The sequence below is a fragment of the Pholcus phalangioides genome, unplaced genomic scaffold, assembly GCF_987345545.1.
Source record: "Pholcus phalangioides strain wild (caught in Gottingen) unplaced genomic scaffold, Ppha-v1.0 ptg000003l_1, whole genome shotgun sequence".
NCBI classification, from domain to species: domain Eukaryota; kingdom Metazoa; phylum Arthropoda; class Arachnida; order Araneae; family Pholcidae; genus Pholcus; species Pholcus phalangioides.
In genome coordinates, this window is record NW_028301596.1 from 25,050,819 (window position 1) to 25,070,351 (window position 19,533).

A 19,533-nucleotide genomic window follows, 5' to 3' on the forward strand; every position below is an offset into this window, starting at 1 on the left:
AAATATCTTATAGGTGGTGGATGGCAGGAGTAGTGATGACATCTTTTTATAAAAATATATTTTATTTGAAGTTTATATGGCAGAACTACATAGTAAATAAATATAAAAAACCTTCCTCTCTCTCAACAACAAGCGTGGCCATTCAGTAGCGCGTTCGAAAACCAACTGTGTATCCTTGATGACCTTGATCCTGTGGTTGGCTTTGACCGATTTTCCAGAGGTAGTCCCACGCCAGCGATAGCGAGAGAACTACTTGCAGGACAACCTGATCCGTCTACCCGAGCGGGTGGTCATGAAAGGTTGGTCCTTGTCACTGGGAGTCTGTTGACTTTTTGAAGTTGTTGTCTGCTGATGCTTGGAAGTTGTTGTTGTTGTTGCCTGCTTATACTTTGATGTTGTTGCTGTTGGCTGCTGATGCTTTGAAGTTGTTGTTGCCTGTTGATCATTGGAAAGTTTGTGGGCATTGAAGGGCAGGTCATCACTGCTGATGTAACAGGGTTCGTACAGTGCTTAAAAACTCATTAAAAGTCATTAATTTTCATTTCCTTATTAAGGGCTCTTAAAAACTCCTTAAAAATCCTTCCAGCTGTTTCTAAAAAAAAAAGTAGACTTTCCCCGCTCTCGATTTTGTCCCCGAAAATCGGATTGTGGTAACTGCAGCTCCTTATTTAAATTATTGGCCCCTCATCGGGTTTTTCATTTTGAAACCCCGATCACATGCTTGATCATACAGCTGAAGATGGTTTACTCTAGTCCAGTGTTTCTCAGCAACCTACTGCTGTTTCCATTTTCAAAAAAAGAAAAGAAAAAGTCGCCACTGCAAGCAGCAGAAATTACTATGGTTGATTGCCATTGCTGCAAATCCCGATGTTTCGCGGGAGGGAAAAAATTCACTTCATAATAAGAGGTAGTCCGCCGAATTATGAGAGTCAATTTGTAAATTTCGCCAAATAACGTTAAATCACCAATGTCGCTAAATAACGAGTGATAAATCGCCAAACATCGTGTTGAATGTCCTGAAATTTGCTCTCATTTTGCAAAAATTTGCTTCTGAGTACAACTGAAAAACAAGAAGGAAAATTGAAAAACTTAATTTTAAAGAATTTGTGTATGTGTTGATCCACTTTGAGCGAGAGATGAATAAAGAATTGCTCTGCAAATATAATTTTGTAAGAAAAATCTTTGTCAGCTGTGGATTTTTATTTTGAATAATTGGGTGAAGGGGAATGAATATCGCTTTTAGAATTTTTATAATTCATGTGATGCTGTTATGAGTTACATTTTTGACCGAAACTTCAAATTTTGGAATACTTTGGTGACAACAGAAATGTATGTATGTAGATTGATTATTTTATGAATTCTTATGATGCTGGGTAATAAATCAAAAGTTGTAATTTCTGAACCACTTCTACGTCTATATTTTTGAGAAGAGGGAAAATTTGGCAAATAAAAAATAAATTTGCATATGTGCCCCGCCCTCTTATTAATAAAACTTATTAACATTTTTATTGCTGTAAAAGTTATGAAGTTTGCGATGACTTCTTAAAAACTGCTTGAAACTCCTTAAAAACTCCTTAATTTTCATTTAGGACATTTTGTATGAACCCTGTGTAAGCCAGTATGACTCTGTCTATGCTTGCAGATACTGGTCGACCTCTTATTAGTATTTGGAAGAGGTTCTATGCCTTTCTTCACTCTGTCCGTGCAGAGGAAAACATATGAGCAGGACAGCAGTTTCTTGCTGACAAAAACAGCTCATTTTCTGTAGCGAATAGACAGACAGACATGACTGCTGACCGCCCAGAGAGACCATCTTGGGATGGTTTGTGCCCTTTTGGAACAGTCTGTCTAGGGCTTAAATATTCCATGGTGGTCTTTAACTGATCAACGAAGCTTGATAGATCTGGGTGATGACGACTTGGTACAAAAAACTCTCCTGGAAGTTGTATAGGTGCACCATACACCATTTCTGCAGTTGTAGCTTGCAAGTCCTCCTTCCAGGCTGCTCGAAAACCCAATAAGTACCGTTACCCAGCAGTTAGTTGCATGAGCCTTGATAACAGACTTAATGGATGCGTTCTACTTGTCCATTTGCCTCTGGATGGTATGACGTGGTCCTCCCCGTCAATGTGGGGCACACGAAATGCTCTTGAACTAGTCTCACAGAAGCCTTTACTCCAGGATGTGACAGTCCATGCAAGGCAGTAAAAATGTCCCTATGCATTGAGGATGGAACCAGTGGTCGAATGCGACCTGTAGAGACGTCACAGTACAGCTGAAGCTTTGATTCATCAACAGGAAGAGAGTGGATCTTCAAAGAAGTAGATGAAGGATTAGTGAGTAGTTGCTGAATATCCTCATCTTTGAGTTGTTCCTCTGCCATTTGTTTGAAGTCAGTGGAAGATGATGTCTCCATGGTAGATATGGATATCCAAGACAATGCATCTGCCACAACATTTTCTTCACCCTTGATGTGTCAGATGTCAGTGGTAAACTGACCGTGCCCGAGTGGCATGGTGGTAAGATGCTCGTCTACCATCGTGAAGGTTGTTGTCAGGGTCCCGGGTTCAAACCCAAGGGAGGATATAGATAAGATATTTTCCCTAACGAACTCGAGGCAACCACCGATAGACATTGCCTTCGCTTCCAACCCATCTCACTAATGCCAGTAAATTGCAATCTGCCCGAGTATTCCATAATATAGCGATATGGCCAGAGTTGGTGTTTGGTGAAGTAGTAGTGGTAAACTGACCAATGAAATCAAGGTGTCGAAGCTGACGAGGTGAGCACTTGTCAGTAGTCTGGCTGAAGGCATACGTGAGAGGCGTCGATCCGTGTACAGGACGAATGGATGATCATCAACTATATGCCTGAAGTATTTCATAGCAGAGTAAGCTACCAGCTCTCAATCATAGGCACTGTAATTCTTTTGTGCAGGAGATAACTTCTTGGAATGGAACCCAAGTAGCTGCCAAGATCCTGACACACATGTTGTTGCAAAGTTGCACCCATGGCACCATCAGAAGCATCTACCACAATGGCCGAAGATGCTCCTGCCGCTGGAAATGCCAAATCTGTTGCATCTGCCAGATCTCGCTTAGACTTCAGGAATGCTTCATCGGCTTCTTTGGTCCAAGAGATCTTCCTCTTATGGTTTCTCTTGGCACCTTTGAGAAATTTATGCAGGAGTGCCTGCATCTCTGCTGCTTTCGGAACAAAAAGACGATAAAAATTGAGGAGGGCCAAAAATCATCAGAGGTCTTTGATTGGGTCTGGCTTTGGGTATTCTGCGATGACCGACACCTTCTCTGGAAAAGGTGCAATGCCGGTTGCAGAGAACCTATGGCCTAAAAATCGAACTGATGGTTGCCCCAGAACACATTTGGCAGCATTAAGGTGAACTCAGAATTCAGAAAAACATTCGAATACTTGGCGCAAATGTTCCTTGTGTTCTTCAGCATTTGTAGATGCCACAAGAACATATATGGTACACAAAAGGTGAAACCCTACAACACCATATGTATGAACTTCTGGAATGTTGGAGCTGCATTCAACAGTCCGAAAGGCATGAAGAGAAAGCCCGAATGGTGTTGTTATGGCTGTTTTTGGAATATCTTCTTGTTTCACAGGGATTTGATGAAAAGCTTTTGCGAGATCTAGAGTGGAAAATATTTCTTTCCCCTCTAGCACCTGGAGACAGTCCTGGATGTGCGGAACGGGATATCTGTCAGGGATAGTCGCAGCATTCAATCTCCTGTAGTCACCACATGGTCTCCAATCTCTGTTGCACTGTGACGAGAGTTCTGTCAGTGAGGCTGGGACTGAACTTCTAGGTGGTCCAAACACGAAGGTATTTGGTGCAGCATGTTCTTTAGCTGATTGTCAGTTGATGATATTGCTTGGATGGAAATGTTGTTGTCAGGCGCCGTGAGTATTCCATCGGCCATGTCTGCTAGTTTATTCAGCATGTCGTTGGAGATTGCCAATATTTGCTGGACATGGGTTGGCAAGCATTGCAGGAACAAAGTCTTTAGGAGGTCATCTCCAATGTGAACAGACGATTTGCTTCGCATTTCAAGAAGTAGCCGAGAGGGCTTCTTGTCACCCAGCTGCATGCCGGAAATCAAGTCTTTGAGACGCTGAGCGTCTGTATCTGCTTACTGGTCACACAAGCGATCTCTCATATTCTGCGCCCATGGCACCCCTAAACTAACGTACATGTTGTTCCAGAATGATGTCTCGATAAATTTGGGCTTTCATGGTTCCGGTTTGAACATGCAGATCTGTTCTGGAACCCAGTATAATTCCACCCCAAACGAGCAATGCTGCACCACTGTAACGGTGTCATTCAATGATGTTGTCTTGGTGGTAACGGGTACCTGGCATTCTACATATGAAAGTCCAACGTGAATCAGACTGCAAGCTAAACCTGGACTCATCGGAAAACATCACAGAAGCCCACTGTGACGATGTCCACATTGCATGTTCTCTACTCCAGGCTAATCGCTGCCGACAATGAGTTGCCGTGAGCGGAACACATCTGACAGGCCTGCGAGCATATAGACCAATATCTCTGAAACATCTGTACACGGTTTGCCTTGAAACTGTGGTACCCTTGGCTGCAGATAGCTGATGAGACAGGTCGGATGCTGTGCTCCGTCAGCTTCTTTTGGCAGTTACTGCCAAATACCGGTCTTCATTCGCGTTGTAACTCGGGGGCCACCTGTACTCTAACGTCTACTGACATTTCCGTTATCTTGGAATCGTTGCCAAAGCCTAGAGATGACACTTAAGGCAATTCCAAGTTCCTCGGATACTTCCATCTGAGTATGCCCACATTCCAGGCTGCCGATAATTCTACCACATAAAAAATCATCCACATGCATCCTCTGTGTCATAACTATTCGCTTATGGCACTGAGCGCCTTACAGAACTCTTGTGAACAATTTCACTTCTTTGCCACCATTCCTTATATAACCCCCCCCCCACTCTTACACTCTCATCATTGTGACGTACTATCGGCATCATTTGGTGGCTTCCTGAAATTTGCATATCATTCTTGCAGATGTGTGTGATAATTCTACAGGTGAAATTTTTACTTTAGATTTCGATTTCTGTGTGATTTTGAATTATCCTTAATTTATGGACATGAGTGTAATATAATATATAATAATAAATTCACTTATCTTTTGGAATGGGGGCTGCATAAATTGCCTCGACCTTGGACGGGTGTATACCTTCAGAATTAACTCTGAATCCCAGAAATGTGGAATGTTCCCTCACCCCAAAAAAGCATTTTTCCTTCTTCGCACGAAGACCGGCACTCTTGAGTCTACTCAGGAGCTGACGACATCATCGAAGTAGGGTATTACCCCTTCCAAATCTGCAAGCAATTGCTCAATGATGCTCTGAAACAGACCTGGGGCTACATTCATTCTGAACTGCAAGCTATTCACCTTGAAGGTGCCTTCATCAGTAATGATGGTTTGGGCTTCAGCAGATTCCTTATCCACCCTGAGCTGCAAGTATGCTAAGATAGACCTCGCACAGGCATAGTAGCATCCACCCTTCAAGTTCGATAATAGGCTATTGACTGCCGGAATTGGATATGGAAAGGGGATCATGGCTTTATCAAGTGTTATTTTATAATCGCCACATAATCTAACCTCTTTGTTAGGCTTCACTACAGGGACAACCGGAGTAGTCCATTGTGGATTGTCAATCATTTCAATGACTCCCTTTCATTAAGCAAACCTTTCAAGGTTTTTTTGATTTTTTGCCTCAGTGCCAAAAGCACATTTAACACTTTACAGTAAACTGGAGGCACTTTAGGATCAGTGGGTAGCCTGACTTCAGGTACAGACCCAATCCATTTTCAAAAATCCCTTAAAACCTCATCAATAGGATCTAGTAGCATTGACTTCCATTATAGAAATGCCTAGGGGATCAAACCACGAACATCCCAAAATATTGGTGCAATTCAAACTAGCCACTAACAATTCCAAATCACATGAATAATTTTTAAATTTCATATTAACAATGGATTTCCCCTTTAGAAAAATTTTTTCTTCTGAAAATCAGACAATCGAACGGGTGTATTAATCAGTTTAGGACTTTTCAATCCAAAAAATCCCTTGAAGGAGTCATATGAAATGATCGAATAATACAATTGGGAATCAAATTCCAGAGGCACATCGTGACCTTCAGCTGAACAATCACACTCTGCTTTAAAGAATTACTTTCATGAACATAACTGAAATAGTAATAGCCATTGCTCAAGGAAGCAGAAACCTCTACAACCAGTGTTTTTTCCGCCTCTTCGCTGAATATGTCATTTGCTGAATGTGACCCTTCAGTCCACAAGCCCTACAGATTGAATTTGTAAATCTACAAACTGCACGATCATGATGATCGCCATACCCGTGACACATATTTTTACCTGGGGCCGGGAAATTTTCACTAGAATTTTTTGCTTTAGATGTAATTTGTTTTTTCTTGTTTTAATGCAATCAATAGAATTAGAATCGGATCCACCAATATTTTCTGAATGCATTTTGTGAACCTGTGAAGCAGCAGTTTCATTTGCCAATGCTTTTGAAATAGCATCCTCAAACTTTATAAATCAGCTTTAGCTAACACAATTGCTTTTTCAACGCTTTCATTGCACAATCTGCATACAAGTTTGATCACGTAATCTTTCTGAAAAGGTTACACCAAACTCAATCACAGTCCTCTGCCAATCGCCTCAATTCATTCACGTAAGCATTAATACCTTCTTGAGGCCAGTATAGAACGACAAGAATCCAGTAATATCTCAAAATCGACAAAAATGGACAGTATGGTTTTGAGGTAAAGATTTATTTACCTGGATCCAAAAAATGCTAATCAGAAGAAAAAATATACTTGTCCCCCACTATATCCTTTGCTCTTGGTAGGTAATGAAAGAAAATGCCTGTGTGGATGAAAAGTTTGTCAAAAACCCTTTGGCAAGAAAACTTATTTTCAAAATAATTTAGGTCAATTTACCCGAAGAGCTTTTTCTATACAAAGTAGGAAAACCTGGATGATCAAGCAGAGATGAAGATGAGTTTTGAAAGAAGATTCATGTAAATTTTCTTTTCAAACTTCATCTCTGCTGGGTTATAAGGGCTTTTTACCTCGTATGAGCAGTGGAGAGTGATATTATTTCTATTTACGTGGACGTCTATGCTAAATGTTTTTTTCTGCAGAGACGTGGGAGACACCTAGATACTATGCACTTTGTCTTATATTCCGCTTTCTAAAAGTGATCATATGATGACTTCTGGAATTTTATAAAAGTGTGTGTGTTGTATATTCTGCCAAGCAGCCGATGTTGTTTTTTTATATTGTAAACAAATACACACACACATACACATTACACAAATATTGGACAATAACACACAAAAAAGAATACAAAAGAAAAAAAAGACATACACATATAACGAATATGCACTATGTGGCCCCAAGGGACACTAAGTCGTTCCAAGAAGCCAAAAAGACATTGTATTACAATTTTTTTGCCGCCATTGTGAGCCGCCAAGTATGCAGTGTAGTTATAGAAAAACATATAAGAAATTTAAGACATGATGTATAACAGTTCAATGTAAAATAACAATCCATATTTAGTGAAATTTAAACAAGATGATGCGAGTATGTTCTGGGTACAACATTAATGCACTGATGTGAAGGCCGGTTGTATCATACAAGATTACACAATTACGATTTAAATAAAGTACTTAACTCCAGTTTCATTTACCATCTCATTTATTCCTGCATTCATCACACTTCTTAAATTTTACATAATCATTTAATTACGCTAGGTGGCAAGTAGTGAAAGAGGGAGGAATCAGAGTAATTAACTTACCGCCGCCAGGCAGAGGTGTCCGCGCACGTTGCTGTTTCTTGTCACTCTGTCTCTGTGTTACGGCTTCTTCCTGAAGGTCTCATTCTATCTCTCCAAACCCCTTCTTGTGCGCTAACCGACACCCTCTTGTGCGCCAAAACAGCGTAGTGTTCCCACATTACAACTTGCAGTTACGGTTAAATTGAGCAGAGAAATTATCACAAATTATTTCCCTTTAGCAACACCTAAAAATATATAGTTTTAAGTGAGTTCTATATGTAAAAAAAAATTGATGATTTTATATTTATCTAACTTTTTTATGAACAGTTTCAGAACATGTCATCATAATTTTGAATGCTTTTTGCATATTTGTAAATTTCATATTTGTGGTTAGTAGTATTTGCAGTTGATTTTTTTGACTGAAATGAATTCATAAGTTTAGGAGCAGTAAATGAGAAACACTTTTGAAAAGATGTTTTTTGTTTTCGGCACTTCAAAATCATGTTTGAATCATGCTGCTGTTCTATTTGTTTTTCTCTGAAGCCAATTTTTATTTTTCATCGCAAAGTTTATCATTCGGTAAATATATAATTGTCTGATGTCTAGTGTGTGACAGTTAATTTTTCTATTGTTTCCAGTATAAGCCTGTGTTAGCATATTTCTTACCTTGTTATATGTGCTACTTAGTTGTATGACATTACAATGATATGCTCCACCCCACGCACACAAACCATAAGTTATAATTGAGAAAACCCACGCGTAAAAGACATCTTTCAAAAAATCCTCCATTATCAAATACTTGAGTTGTACAAAAGAGCTGTGTAAAACCGAATTTTTTTTTGTTATTTTATCGCAATGAATATTCCATTTCAAGTCATCCTTTATTGTTACTCCTAAGTATTCGTATTCATACACTCTATGGATTCCTTGGCAGGTGCAGTTTTGTTGTTCTTGAGGATGACAGATATGAATTTTAATGGGGATTTCTATGTCGGAATTTAAGCCTCTCGTTTTAGTAATCTGATATTTGATCTTTTGCACGTTCAATTCAAGTTTGTTTGCAAACATCCACTGATTAATACGTCTCAGATCATCCTCTGTCTTTGTTATTAAAGTTTATATGTCATCATCCTCTATGTACAGAGCTGTGTCATCGGCAAATGAAATTAATTGACCGTTTAGTTTCAGTTTACAGAAGTCGTTTATGTAAATGAGAAATAATGTGAGACCCAAAACAGATCCCTGGGGGACCTCTTTTTAAACCTGGAGGTAACTATTCATTTTCCGATTTATAACTACTGCATGTTGTCTGTCAAAGTACTATGTTTTGAACCATTCCAATATTTGTCCTCGTATACCAGCTCTATGTAATTTTTCTGTTAATACAGTCAAATCTACATTATCAAATGCTTGTTTTAGATCTAAATAAACAACAATAGAGTATTTATTGTTATTGTAGCTGATATTTAAATAATGACAGATTTTGATTATAGCCATTTCAGTGTTTTTATTTTTTTGAAAACCGAATTGATTCAGAGCCATTCGTTATGGTTCAAAAAACCTATTAGTTGTTGATTTATAAACCTTTTGATTATTTTAGAGAAAACTGGAAGAACCGATATTGGTCTGTAGTTTATCATTGCATTTGGGTCTCCTTTCTTATAAGTTGGGTAGACAAGAGAAAATTTCAATTCATTGTAGAAATAACTTCCACTGATAGATGAATCAATGCGATGTTTAAGTACATCAATATTGTAAGATGCAATAATTTTTAACATTTTTGGAGTTAGGCCATCATATCCAGTTGCTTTAGTTTCATTTAATTCATTTATTGTTCTTTTCAAGAAAGGGATGTCAATATCCATGCATACCATTGAGTTTATAGCATCATTCCTGCTTTCACTTTGAAAAGTACTTTCACCAAGATTTATATTATTTAAATTTCTTTCAATAAATTCTTTGTTAAATTCATTTGCTAAAACTTGTGGATGCTGATGAATTGGTAGAACTTGCTTTCCACTATTTTTATTGAGCACACAATAGTTTAAGCATTTCCATTGCTTCCGTTTGTCAGTACATTCACCAAATTTAGCCTTTTGATACTCTTGTTTAGCTTTTCGTATTGAAATTTTCAACATTTTATCAATGTTTATTGTACTTTATGAGCCGTTTCGATAGTGAATCATGAGATGAACGATAATTCTTAACTAATTTATTACGGAACAATATTTACATCTCGTTCCCGCCATGTTGTGATTCCCTTCAAGTGTTGCCACCTTCGTAAAACATAATACTGTATTTTCTGGTGTTGCCAGATACATAACAATTCTCCCACACTAAATTAAGAGATGATTAATGATAGAAACAAAAGTTATACACAAGAATCAACATTTGAACAGTCACAAGTTCAATCTTTGAACTGGTTTTCTGGAACGAGTTGAGCGTCTCAGTTGAGTAGTCTGAGCTGGAGGAAAAATAGTTCTTGTTGATCGAGGAGTTGCATTTGAAGTTTGCTCTGTTTCAGTAGAAGCATCTACCATAGATGAAGTCTTGTGTTGGCAAACTGCAGGAATCTCTCGTTGACTTACATGATCACTAAAAGTGACAGATTTCTTTTGAGGGAAGTGTCTCATAGGAACTGATAGTCGAATAGGAGTTGGAGAAGACGGTCGATTGACTTCACACCGTCGAAGCTGTTCAAAATGTCTCTTGATAATGTATCCATCATCTAGTTCAACTAGGTAATGAACACGACCCAATCGTTGAACAACAGTTCCATACTTCCATAGGCTTGAATGAGTGTAATTTCTTGACTGTACTCTATCTCCTTCCTTGAAAAATTTGTCAAAGACTGGCTGTGTTGCATTGTTCTTGTATGACTCAGGAGTTGTAGGTTTGAGGAGATCTAGCTTTGTTCTGAGATTCTCTCCCAACAATAATTCTGCTGGTGTCTTTCCACATGAAAGAGGTGTAGCTCTGTACCGAAACAATAGTTTACATAATTTTTCGTGAAGTGTTCCTCGTTCGAATTCCATGCATTTCAGTTTTGTCTTCAGGGTTTGGCAATAACGTTCTGCTTGTCCATTTGTTGAGGGATGACCAGGAGCTATCATTCGTTGTCGAATACCATTTCGTTTGCAGAAGTCCATGAATTCTTGTGATTTGAAAATTGAAGCATTATCACTAACGAGAATTTCTGGCAGTCCATGTCGACTGAATATTTCTCGCAGGAAATGAATTGTAATAGCAGAATCTGGAGCTTTCTTCATGTAGTAGATTTCTGGCCATTTAGACTTCGCATCGATGACAAGTAAGAAAAAATGTCCCATGAAGGGTCCCGCATAGTCCATGTGAACACGTTGCCAATTTCTTGTTGGACTTGTTGGTTGCAAGATTTGATCTCGCTTAGCGAGAAACACGCACTTCCGCTAGCAGTCACCGCGGTATGAACACGCAATAACAACCGTCCTGAAATCGTTAAGTTTAAATGAATCGCTAAATGTAAAAAGGGGTCATGTCACATTTTCTCAAGGAGAGGTAAAAAACGTATATCTTCTCCAATAATTTTTTTTCAGTAAAAAATTTGATTGTAGTGTTTTTGGAATGTATTTAAAGAAGCCCTGAGAGAGGATTTTAAATTTTTATTACTTAAGAATAGCCACGAGAGAGTAAAGTATGATACTGACATGACCCCTTTTTACAATTAAACATTTTAGAGCCCCAATTCTCTAATTAACAGTCTCAGGAAAACACATAAATAAACAAATGTATGCAATGAAACAAACTTTATTTAGCTTTTTATACTATACAAACTTTCTATTAGACGGGGATCTAAAGTACTCCTCTCCCGGTTGCCTCTAATGAGTTAATGGTTGGTGCACTAAAAATCTGGTCCCAAAAATCGTCAAGGACAAAAATACAGCGTCCGGAACATTCAAGACTTCACTGCGGAATGTCATGGGAAAAATATTTTTTCTCACGTAGATTTAGTTTCCGCATATCACCAAAATTCCAATATTTCCTGACCACATACACAAAACGGCCATCGCAACACCGTTTGGTCTCTTCGAGTACACACGAATGCCTTTTGGTCTGTGCAATCCACTTTCCAACATTTTATTAATGAAGTGTTGCAGGATCTTCCATTCACGTATGCTTTTGTTGATGACATTCTCATTACATCGTCATCACCTAGGGAGCACCTTCATTATCCGAGAGCACTTTTTCAGTGATTCAATGACTATGGTCTCTCACTGAAACATTCCAAGTGTGTGTTTGGACTTTCCACAGTTGAATTTCTTGGAGTACAGGTTTCACCGACTGGCATCAAGCCTCTTCCAGATAGAGTCAAAGCCATCGCAAAATATCCTGTGCCATCCACTCTCACACAACTTAGAACATTCTTGGGACTTTTCAACTTCTACTGTCGCTTCATTCTGAAGGCTGCTTATATCTTGGCACCTTTGGTGAAATTGTTAGAAGACTGACGAAACTGCAAAAAGTCTGAACTTCTTCCATGGGATGATACATGCCAGTATGCATTTGACAAAGCAATCTGCATTGGCTGAAGCAACTCTACTTCACCATCCAGATCCTGATGCCCCAACCAGTTTGTGGACTGATGCGTCTGAGGTTGCCATTGGTGGATCTCTCATGCAATATCATGACAATCGATGGAATCCCATTGCATTTTTGTCAATGAAGCTGACAACAAGTCAGAAAAAGTGGTCAACCTACGACCTAAAGTTGTCAGCCATCTACACGTGTGTCCGTTGATTCAAGCACATGCTGGAAGGATTAGAGTTTGCCATATACACTGATCAAAAGCCTCTCATTTTTGCATTTCAGCAAAAACTTGATAAATGTTCTCCTAGACGGCTCAGGCATTTGGACTTCATCTCGCAATTTTCTATGGACATTCAGCATATTCAGGGTAAAGACAACATTGTCGCAGATGCTCTCTCCAGAATCGAGATCGACGCTCTATCAAAACTACCACCATTGAATTACAAAGAACTCTCTGATGCTCAAACCCAAGACGAGGAATTGCAAAACATTTTGGCATCAACCGATTCATCATTGCAAATCGTAAAACAATATTTCCCTATCGAGAATGTTCATTTATATTGCGATGTGTCGCAGACCAACCCTTGACCATATGTACTGCAATGTCTCCGAACAGCAGTATTTAATCACCTACATGATTTGTCACATCCAGGAGCCTTGGCAACTACGCAACTTATTTCCTCAAGATTTGTTTATCCTGGCATGAAAAGATCTATAGAAGAAGCCATCAGAAGCTGCATAAAATGCCAAAAATGAAAATTTTTTCGCCATACGAAATCTTCTCTGGGAACATTCACTATGCCCGACACTCGCCTTGCCCACATCCATATCGACTTTATTGGACCTCTGCCACCATCCGAAGGGTACCAATACTGTATGTTTGGTGAGTTCTAAATCTTATGTTTTCCATGGTTACAGCATCAATGTGGATGTTGTATATTACGTCACCAATGTAGTATTTCTACATTATGATACCAATGTACGTTGGGACTCTCTTCACATGAAACACAACACCAATATCATTAAAATTATGAATGAAAAATTATAAGAACCATGAGCGTTTTGCTGCTTAATGTGAGTATATTTAAACTCCTAGGAATATGATCAGAATTGGGCATACAGAGCGTGGTTTCTATTTCCACAAAAACCCTTTTCTACGGGGAGTGCTTGTGTTTACCACCTTTATAAAAAAATGTCCACACGAACAACAAAAAAAAGAATTCACTAGAACAAAATTAATACATGTCACACACAGTTATAAGTAAAATTGAATGTTCTTTACGAACATTCAATTTTAATTACTTTTCTTTTATAGAGATACCTTATCATTACAAAAACACCATTTAGAGACACTTAACTATTTCACAAGCCTGACATTGAACAAATTCAAACACAAAACAGTATGTCCATGAAGGAAGTTGCTTTTCCAACTTAATTATCATACAATTTTTACTTTAAACAGAGAAAATTAGACATACCAACTCAAACCATACATGTGGTTTGTCACCGATGTCTCTAGTATTAAGACATCTTAAAGAACTTTTATGCTTAAGCAAGACTAAAAAAAAAAAATGAAAATTTCAAAGGGGGAGTTAGATCAAACCTCAAAGAACTGAATATTACCGAAAGTATTAACAACCAGACCCGCCATACAAACAAAATGGTAAATGAGAAAGGAAAGTAATCTCACATACTTTCAAATTCCGAGTGGCTTGACATTTGGTCACTTAGGGGTCAGCATTCCGACTCTGCTGGACGTAACAAGTGCAGTTCTCAATCAAACCAAGTCCAATGGGTACCGGGAAGCAGGTGACGATTCAAGATAGAAGTGTCATTCTCTGGAACTTTCTTAGCTGAGGTTGAGACCCGCGTAGACATGAACTCGGCTCCGCTCTGGCCATGGTGACAAACTCCAGGATAGACTCGGCAAAAAAATGGGAGAACTAGAACGGTAGTGAACACTTACTACATTTCGGAAAAATTCACATTTCTATTGGGAGGGGGCGGGAGAACTTCCATCGGAGGGAATGTGCTCCAACCCACTAACGTTTCGGGGGTATAAATAAACTGGAAAAGTGGGCGTATCTTCGAAATGCGCACACTTTGATTCGTGGCTTAAAATTTTACGACACCACTTTTGACCAATTGAGGTGAAAGGGCATGTCTAAACCCCCTGGACAAAATCCCGCCCTGAACAAAAACTGACTTCCCCTACGTGGGGGGGGGGGCTCTTCTGAGATCAGGGACAAAGCACTGAAAATGTTATACAAAAAAGAAAACGCTTAATTATGCTCACAAAACATGTTAAAATAAAAATCAAATTCTACCATTACATGGGACATTAATTCCTCGTTCCAACGATAGATCACACGACCCATTTTGATGCATAAATAAAGGTACAGGAAAATGTTGTCACTCGACAAAGAAAATTAAAAAAATTAATTAACACATAATTTTAAATTCAAGATGACACACAGAATACACTTTCTTGAAATATCTGTATATTTTCCGATCAAAATTATAATCAAAATTCAGCGTTAACCGTTACCAAAGGCACGTGTGTAAGTTTCCTTTTTGAAAATATTAAATTATTAATGAATTATTTAATTAATGAGAATCCACAAATTAGTTCAGCATGAATCTCATCCTCTAGAAAAATTCTGATGACATAACAAAAGGTTTCCAACACGAAATGCGGTAATTTTGTGTGTTTCAACAGCAAAAATTAACAAAAAAGAAAAAAAAAAAAAATCTCTCCACGTCACTTTTGAGAAACGAAAGTTCGAAAAAAATTGCTATCTCCTGCCTTATTATTTTGGATCGAATTTAAATTTTAACAAAACTATCAATTTCTCCAAGACGTCTGAAAATCGGCTCGAAACTTGACACCAAGGGGGCAAAAAAATCTAGAGGATTACTTTAGAATAATCGGCGAAACTCTCCGATATCGGGATCGTAAACACATACAGTGTGTACAAAAAATAGATGTGTAACCTACTCGTTTTCCCAAATGAACAAGGACAACAAACTATATGACATGAATGTCGCTCTCCACTTGTTAATACAAGATATACGGAAGACTGGATATTGTGAAGATATTTATTATTTCAGATGTTTATTTTTTTTTTTAAGGAAGGAAAAAACTCATCTCTGCCTCCACCGGGAGTCGAACCCGGGTCCCTCGATTGCCGGACGAGTGCTCTGACCACTAAGCTACAGAGGAGATAGAGATTTTCCTTCGCTAGAGCGTATATATGCCGAATTCTTATATCTTGTATTAACAAGTGGAGAGCGACATTCATGTCATATATATAGCCCTCTGGTGGCTCGTCGTCAATGAGCTATTAGCTGATCGGTTTCACCGTCCATTGCACGGTTCCGTTCGGCATATATACGCTCTAGCGAAGGAAAATCTCTATCTCCTCTGTAGCTTAGTGGTCAGAGCACTCGTCCGGCAATCGAGGGACCCGGGTTCGACTCCCGGTAGAGGCAGAGATGAGTTTTTTCCTTCCTTAAAAAAAAAAAAAAAAAAAAACATCTGAAATAATAAATATCTTCACAATATCCAGTCTTCCGTATATCTTGACAACAAACTAATTTTCCTGAAACAAAATACACATATCTACGATTTGACACAAAACATCACACAAACAAGACATGAATCATGAATAACTCTTGATTACAAAATCTGGCATATGTCAAAAGAAGGGGGGGGGGGAAGTGTCCCACGACTTTTCCCACCTGGACATATGACCATCATGATCACTTTACCAGATGGGCAGAATGTATACCAACGCAAGACATGACAGCTGAAACTGCAGCTAAAGCTCTCATTCATGGATGGGTATTAAGATTCGGAACTCCTGTTACCATCACAACCGATCAAGGACGAAACTTTGAATCCACTCTTTTCCGTGAGTCCTCGGCACTCACAGAATACATACAACTGCATACCATATTTAATCAAATGGTATGATCGAAAGATTTCATCCTACTCTGAAAAGTGCCCTCCAAACGCAGAACACTCGATGGACAGAATCATTACCAATAGTTCTGCTGGGATTACGAGTTGCTTACAAAAACGACATTCAAGCCACCAGCGCTGAGCTTGTTTACGGTACAACACTTCATCTTCCAGCTGACTTACTTTCTCCCGAGGCATATAGGGAAACAGCTGACTCAAACTATGTTTTGCGTTTGCGCGAGATTATGCGTAAGCTATCACCTCTTCCTTCCTCTGGTCGCACCACAAGAAGTGTGTACATTCACAAGGATTTATCATCTTGTTCGCATGTTTTTCTTCGAATGGACAACATCCGTCCCTCTCTAATGCCTCCCTACTCAGGACCATATGAGGTAATAGACCGCGACAACAAGAAGTTTGTTATCAAGAAACATGATCAACTTGTGACTGTGTGAATTGACAGAGTAAAACCCGCCTACGTAATTGACAAAAATATTCGACCACCGACTCTGCCTAGTCCCTTAATGGTTGTTCCCAAAACAACTGACACCAATATTGTAAAACCCAAAAACACTGAAAAGATCAGGAAAAAAAGTTCGTTTTCCTGAAAGACTCACGTACTCACCGTACTAAGATTTAGTGAATATGTTTTGTATACTTTCAATTTTTCCACTAATTCATTATACCTATTTTTAGTTTTCAGTGTACATATAATGTTTATTTTTTTTTTTTTTTGCATTCAGTATATATATTTTTTTCTCTAATTCACGCATTTTACACTTACTATTGGTTTGCAAATTCATTCTCAAATGCTATGAATATCATTATGCACATTTTTTGTTTGTACCGCATATCATGCATTATTTGCGCCGTATCACATATATTGTTTTTATATACTTCATCTTTCTCTTAATCGCGACTAAGTCGCTGGGGGGATACTCTGTTGTATATCTCGCCAAGCTGCCGATGTTTGACAAGATTAGATCTCGCTTGGAGAGAAACATACAATTCCGCTATCAGTAATCACGGAATGAACACGCAATAACAACCGTCCTGAAATTATTAAGTTTAAATTACATAGTAATATATACTTTATTTTAACTAGCATAACCATGATTTTTCTCAACTCCTCCATCACTCACCAAATAGGATAACTGAAACAGAAGATTATGATTTGATAGTTGTCACTGAGTGAAAACAATAGCTTGGTATGTATTACTTCAAAAGGCTTTCACCGGAATCTACTGGACCACGAATCAGAAAGACCGATAGAGAAAGAGAAAGTGTTTAATTATATTGATTTATTGAAAGGACTCAAAAGATACTAATATAAAAACCTCTCATGACACGTATATTATCACCCTTCTTATTTTAGCATTTGGAGTTGCTGGACACTCTGTGTGTGTATATATTCATATATGTTCATCCTATAATATTGTATATTTAATGTCTTGTGTGTTAAATTTTTCAGACCACAGAGAAAAGGGAAATCAGTCACATGCAGTACATATCATGGCCTGACCATGGAGTTCCACTTGATGCATCAGATTTTCTTACATTTTTGGAAAAAGTTAGGGAAAAGAAAGATAGTCATAAATATCCAGTCGTCATTCATTGTAGGTGAGTATCCCTGTACATTATATATTAAAAAGGGATTTACATCAAATTCATTTAATTTTTTTGATAATTTTAATGGCCGGAGCAGATTATCATGATTTTGTACTTGTTTTCATGTTTTTCCAAATTGTGTGGAAATGTAAAAACATCTGTGAGCTGAGGAAGAATAACTTTAATAGTTTCATCAACTATGTAGGTACACTGGTGTTTGCAACTAAGAGAATTTTTTTTTTATCTCAAGAACTTCTGGACACAGTTTAATGAAATTTGATATGCACATAGGCTGATATGATATAAACACATAACCATACAACAGGTATTATTGCACATGCATAGTCATGTGCAATAATATATATATATCAGTGCCAGACGGTCTAACACAGAGCTTATGATATCAAACAAATACCTGAAAAACAAAACCAACTTTTGCAGCGGCAATCTTGAAATATCTAGTCAAACTTGATCTGCTTTATTTCGGTTACCCAAAAATATCTCAGGTTCTTAACACGCCTTTATTTCCAATATGGCAATTGTAATGCAGATCAAAAACTTTTAAAAACCGCTCAAATGGTTAATAGGTTGTGTGGCCCCTCTTACTGTAATATAGGTCACACAATGTGAATTCGTACTAGAAATTCGGCTGTTCAAAAGGTGTGTGTGGTGTTGGCCCCACTCTTCCAGCAATGCAGTTTTCAGCCCCTGGATGATTCAGTCAGGGGAAGAGAATGACAAGTTTTGATTGCCCTCCCGAGAGTGTCCCAAGTATGCACAATAGGGTGTAGAACTATACTCACCAGAGGTGTGTGCTTCCATAACACCAGACATTAGGCTATCACCACGGTCAATTATCTATGACAAAAGAAGATTCCAGCATAGGTCTTCAGTGGGAGATCATATATTGGTATGTACACACCAGGGACGGTCCTAGAAATTCTGTCACCTGAGAGGAATAATATTTTGCCACACTTAAGGTAAAACTGTCTGGAAAGAGTCATCTTTCTTCGCCTCTATTACCTTTATACAGTGGTTCCCAAAGTGTTGTTTACAACCCTTTGTGGGGTGGTAATGATGATGATTTCAGATGTCACTAGAGAATTTTCTGAATGAAAAGATCCTGATGAAAGTAAATACATTATAACTTTTTTGAATGGGGGAGGGACTATGCCGATTCAAATGAAGTAAAAATAAATGTATTCTTCTATTTTTTTTTCACAAATTTTTAAAAAATATGTTTCAATAATTCACAACTCATATTTAAAAAAAAGCCAAATTCAAAACGAGTTACAAAATTATTTTTGGCTCGTTAGAATCTATCATGTAAAATAAAAATTAATGAGATACCTATATTATTTCAGCAATTATGCTCAAAAACAAGATGTTTCTGTTTAACATTACGTCACTTGTTTTTCAATAATTTATATCTCGCGAACTGTTTGTTCGAAATTGATGAAATTTGGTATTTCGGCATTTCTTGAGATTGTAAATCCAAATATGGAAGAAAAAAAGGGGGTTACCATTGAAC

General features: G+C 38.1%; 1 protein-coding gene across 2 annotated transcripts in view; it reads left to right on the top strand.

The window, feature by feature from the left end:
- Positions 1-19,533, top strand: part of Ptpmeg (protein tyrosine phosphatase Meg) — a 595,691-nt gene that overhangs the window by 541,567 nt on the left and 34,591 nt on the right. For both annotated transcript variants that reach the window (XM_089247192.1, XM_089247198.1), the window contains one exon: positions 17,866-18,014. In XM_089247192.1, coding sequence (XP_089103318.1) covers positions 17,866-18,014 — 149 coding nt within the window. The remainder of the gene's footprint in view (positions 1-17,865; positions 18,015-19,533) is intronic.